A 4087-nucleotide genomic window follows, 5' to 3' on the forward strand; every position below is an offset into this window, starting at 1 on the left:
GATTCTCACCGGATCCCTTCCATCAAATCCACTCAATCAGCTAATCTGGATCTTTGAAATCCACTGAAAATGTTCGGGGTTCTTTGTTGTTTTCGATGGAAATGGATCATCTTCGAATTCCTTTAATCAAATCCATCCAATCATTTAATCTGGATCCTTGAAATTTAATCAAACGGCTAAAGTTATTATATTTTTTAAAAGGGCCATATGTTTATAATCGTTGAATTAAATTTCAAAAACCCCGATTGATTGATTGGATGAATTTGGTAAAAGGAATCTAAAGAAGATCCCTTTCCGTTTTGGATAAACATCGATTAAGAGGAAGCAGGAGTTCCAAGTAACTTTCACGTTAACCTAAAATTCGGGTCAAACATCTAAAAAATATAAATTGATACAATATCGAAACTTCAACGTGCAGTGTGAAGAAAAATTGAAACATCGGCTCATTTTGTAGAAAATCACAAATTTTGAGGGTGCAAATTGCAGTTAGCCCAAACTTGAAGGTGTAAACAGTAAACTTCGGAAACATCATATACACGCGCATCTGAAGTGCGTTGAAGACGTTTTAAGTGAGGCACTCAGAAAGCTGAACAGTCAGTCAATAGTCAAGTTCTCTCTGTTTGGTTTCGATTCTGAGATAGCAAATGGCGTCGGAGGACAAGAAAAAGAGTCGAACCGGAGGAATCCGTACACTTTCCGATCTGAACCGGAGGTCTGCGGACTCGGACAGTGACTCCGATGGCCCTCCGGAGTACTACACTGGTGGCGAGAAAAGGTCCGTCCATCTCTCTCTTTCCGATTATCCCTTTTTAACATTTCCTTCAATTTCCGGATCATATTTTTTATTTGGTTTACGAAAGTCTTGGTCTTTCTGGTTTGTTTGTATTATTCCATGCTTGTTTTTCTTCGAATTTATGAATCTTTGTATGTTTCTCGTTGCCAATTCTTCATGTTTGTTTGCTAAATTATATCAATTATATCAATTAAAACATAGAAATCTGGAAATTTTATGCTTTGGTGAGGAAAAGGAGGCGTTTTTATCATCAATTGGGTTGAAATTGTGATATATTGCCTTCAATTTCGTTTTGATCAGATGGGTTGAAGTTGTTATGAAACTCTTAATTGTGTGTAGGCATTTCTGGGTTCCATTAGGGAACATATTTGTAGGGGCTTATGATGGCTTGAAAGCGAGTTATACGGGAAATCCGCTGTGAGATATGTACTATTTTGTGTCTTAGTATTACAACAAGAATACTTCCATGCATGATTACGGAACGGTCATACTCATATTTGTTGAACTCAATGATTAATATACAATAATGCACACATACACAAAAATAGACTGAGTCCTGCTTAGTCTGTAAATTTCGGGTGAAGAGTAAGAAATAAGTAGTTCATTTCTCGATTACTATATTGAACCAGAATTTGTAGTTACAGGTCAAGTTTCCAGGATAAGTAGGTGTTTTAACATTTAACTGAAAGCTTTTTAGAGAGGAGTCTACATCTTCAACCCGTAGCATTGTCCAAAGTGGGCCTATAACGGGATTTTAATTGTGGAAACTAATTTTAGTGGTTCTCCTTGTGGTTTTGTTAATCTTATTGAGACTGTACATAAGCAATCATTGGCAGCTGCCATTTGGTGGTCTTTGTGTGGTAGGAAGAGCTTCAAGTGAAGCCATTTTTGAGAGCTTAGATTTCATTTGGATAGCCATTGATTACTTAGCTTCTAGAAGAGCGTGATGGTGATTCGATACTGCGTTTGGAAGGGGTTTGCTAGAACTGTATCTACCAACTTGTCTGCATGGCGTTGTGGCTTGGGATCTTTGTAGATTTGTTTGCTGACCTTGTTTGGACATCCGTGGGGTGATATCATGTTCACTTTGTATTCTATTTACAGGTTTGCATTGCATTTGTTCCGTTATGTATCACAGTGGAGCCTATGCCTTGAAGGGAATAGTATGACGTTATGCATGGTCTGCTTAGTATCTTTTTTGTATCTGTGATTTGTTAGATTGTGTTTTATTTACATTGTGGTCTTATGTCAGTCTTGTTATTATTTTATCATTCTTATGTCACGGGTAGTGTCCTTGTTTCGATAAAATCTTTATCTTTTTGTCTTACAGAAATTAACAATCCTAGAAGCTCATAATTTTTGTATGAAATTTTGAAGAAAGTCTAACATGTGTAATTACAATACTTGCAGTGGAATGCTTGTCCAGGATCCTACGAAGGATAATGATGTGGATTCCATTTTTGATCAAGCAAGGGAGTTAGGAGCCACGGAGGGGCCTTTTGATCCTTCTAGTGCATCTTCAAGCACAAGAAGCTTTGCTGGAACTGGTAGATTACTCTCTGGGGAAACTGTACAACCTACTCCTGCGCAGCCCGAGACTGTTGTTCACAACATCATTTTCTGGTCTAACGGTTTCACTATAAACGATGGCCCCTTAAGGCGGCTGGACGATCCTGAAAATGCATCTTTCTTAGAGGTAATATCAATGGAAGTTTGACTCATAGAAAAAAAATAAGTAAACTAGTAGATTATAGTATCAGTTGTTGTGGTGGAGGGTGTCCATTAATGTCCTCTAAACTTATTTTCTGTACAGTTTGCATTGTACATTCATTACTTCGTCCTCTTATGCATTAGTTAATGTGATGACTATGCATGTGATCTCATGGATGAATTTTATCATGCGTAAGCACTGGTTTGCTTTTGCTATGTGTCGTGGTATTCCCATAAATGATATTTCATCTTATTCTTTGTCTCAATGCAGAGCATCAAAAAGTCTGAATGTCCAAAAGAGTTGGAGCCTGCAGATAGAAGTACCTCAGTTCATGTCAATCTAATAAGGAGGAATGAGAAGTGCCCAGTGAGTTCTCTCTTTAAGATCTCCTTTGTACAATTCCATTCGGAAGTATCTTAGTTGAAGATTCTCCAATGATCTCATATCTGCATTTGCATTTCTCTTATGTCAAAATGTGTTTCAAATTTAGATGGCCTGCTCTCAAAGGCCAGCGGACAATATTATAAATCACAAGCCATTTATATTTCTTTCCTTGCAGGAACCGGTGAAGCGACATGTTCCATTTCAGGGTGTGGGAAGAACTCTGGGTGGCAGCTCTACTCCAGCAGCATCTGAGCCAACGACTGCATCGACTTCTCTCAACACTGCTCCAACCCCCTCCGCGGGCTTGGTTGTGGATGAAAAGTTGCCATCAACATCGGTTCAACTTAGGTTGGCTGATGGGACCCGCATAGTTGGACATTTTAACTACCATCATACCATCAATGACGTTCGTGGCTTCATTGATACATCTAGGCCTGACGGTCCAAGGAATTATCACCTGCAGATTATGGGGTTCCCTCCCAAGCTCCTCAATGATCCGAGTCAAACAATTGAGCAGGCAGGCCTCGCCAATTCGGTTGTGATCCAGAAATTATAGCCGGCTGGACCATGACATTTGCTGTTTGTCCGTTAGCAATATATGTACCAGGTATTAAAAACTTGAACCTGTACTGTTTAATCCATATGTACATTGTATTTCAAGATGTGGGTCTGACTGTAAAATACGTTTGGAAACTATAAAGCATAGTCGTTCAATTTGAAGAACTAAATACTAAGGCAATGTGGAGAATTTCTGTCGGCGTTGGCATCCAGCAAGCAATTTTCATATCAGCTACTTGGTTTTGGCATGGAATGATTACTTATGCTCATTTGTAGAGTTCTGATAAGGTCGGAGCTTTCTGCTAGCATCTTCAGTGTGGCTGCCGTATGCGGAATCTCGAATTCTCTGCATACGGATGATGCACTGAACATTTTCTCCAAAGGGGATGGAACTCCATCTTACCCTGGAACACCTTTGATTTGCCTTTGAGCCATAATTTATTTGTTAATTTAGAAAATTCATCAAAAATACTTTCTTGACTCAAAAAATGGTAATAACGCTTCCAAAGATCTTCTGACCTTTTCCTAACATTTGTTAAATGCGAAAACTCAACGGTTGCATTTTTCTCAAAAAAATTTTAACTAATGTTCATCATTTTTATAGTTTTGCGAATTTCTACAAAAACCATCTTAAAACCTAT

The 4087-nt window shown here is 38.4% G+C and overlaps 1 protein-coding gene across 1 annotated transcript; it reads left to right on the top strand.

Moving 5' to 3' along the window:
* Window positions 1-418: 418 nt before the first annotated feature.
* LOC137726463 (plant UBX domain-containing protein 4-like) lies at window positions 419-3616 on the top strand. The gene is made up of 4 exons (XM_088693556.1): window positions 419-775; window positions 2204-2489; window positions 2775-2870; window positions 3064-3616. Exons 1-4 carry the CDS (start codon window positions 645-647, stop codon window positions 3442-3444), a joined length of 894 nt encoding a protein of 297 aa, XP_088549682.1. The 5' UTR covers window positions 419-644; the 3' UTR covers window positions 3445-3616.
* The last annotated feature ends 471 nt before the right edge of the window (window positions 3617-4087 follow it).

Source organism: Pyrus communis, chromosome 5 (assembly GCF_041283825.1).
Source record: "Pyrus communis isolate YQ-2024b chromosome 5, ASM4128382v1, whole genome shotgun sequence".
Taxonomy (NCBI): domain Eukaryota; kingdom Viridiplantae; phylum Streptophyta; class Magnoliopsida; order Rosales; family Rosaceae; genus Pyrus; species Pyrus communis.

What these genes read in the sequence shown, in the direction of transcription:
- LOC137726463 (XM_088693556.1), top strand. Translation starts at nt 645, where the DNA reads ATGGCGTCGGAGGACAAGAAAAAGAGTCGAACCGGAGGAATCCGTACA. An exon ending in TACACTGGTGGCGAGAAAAG is followed by an intron (nt 776 to 2,203) that starts GTCCGTCCATCT and finishes CAATACTTGCAG; the next exon opens with TGGAATGCTTGTCCAGGATC. An exon ending in AAAATGCATCTTTCTTAGAG is followed by an intron (nt 2,490 to 2,774) that starts GTAATATCAATG and finishes GTCTCAATGCAG; the next exon opens with AGCATCAAAAAGTCTGAATG.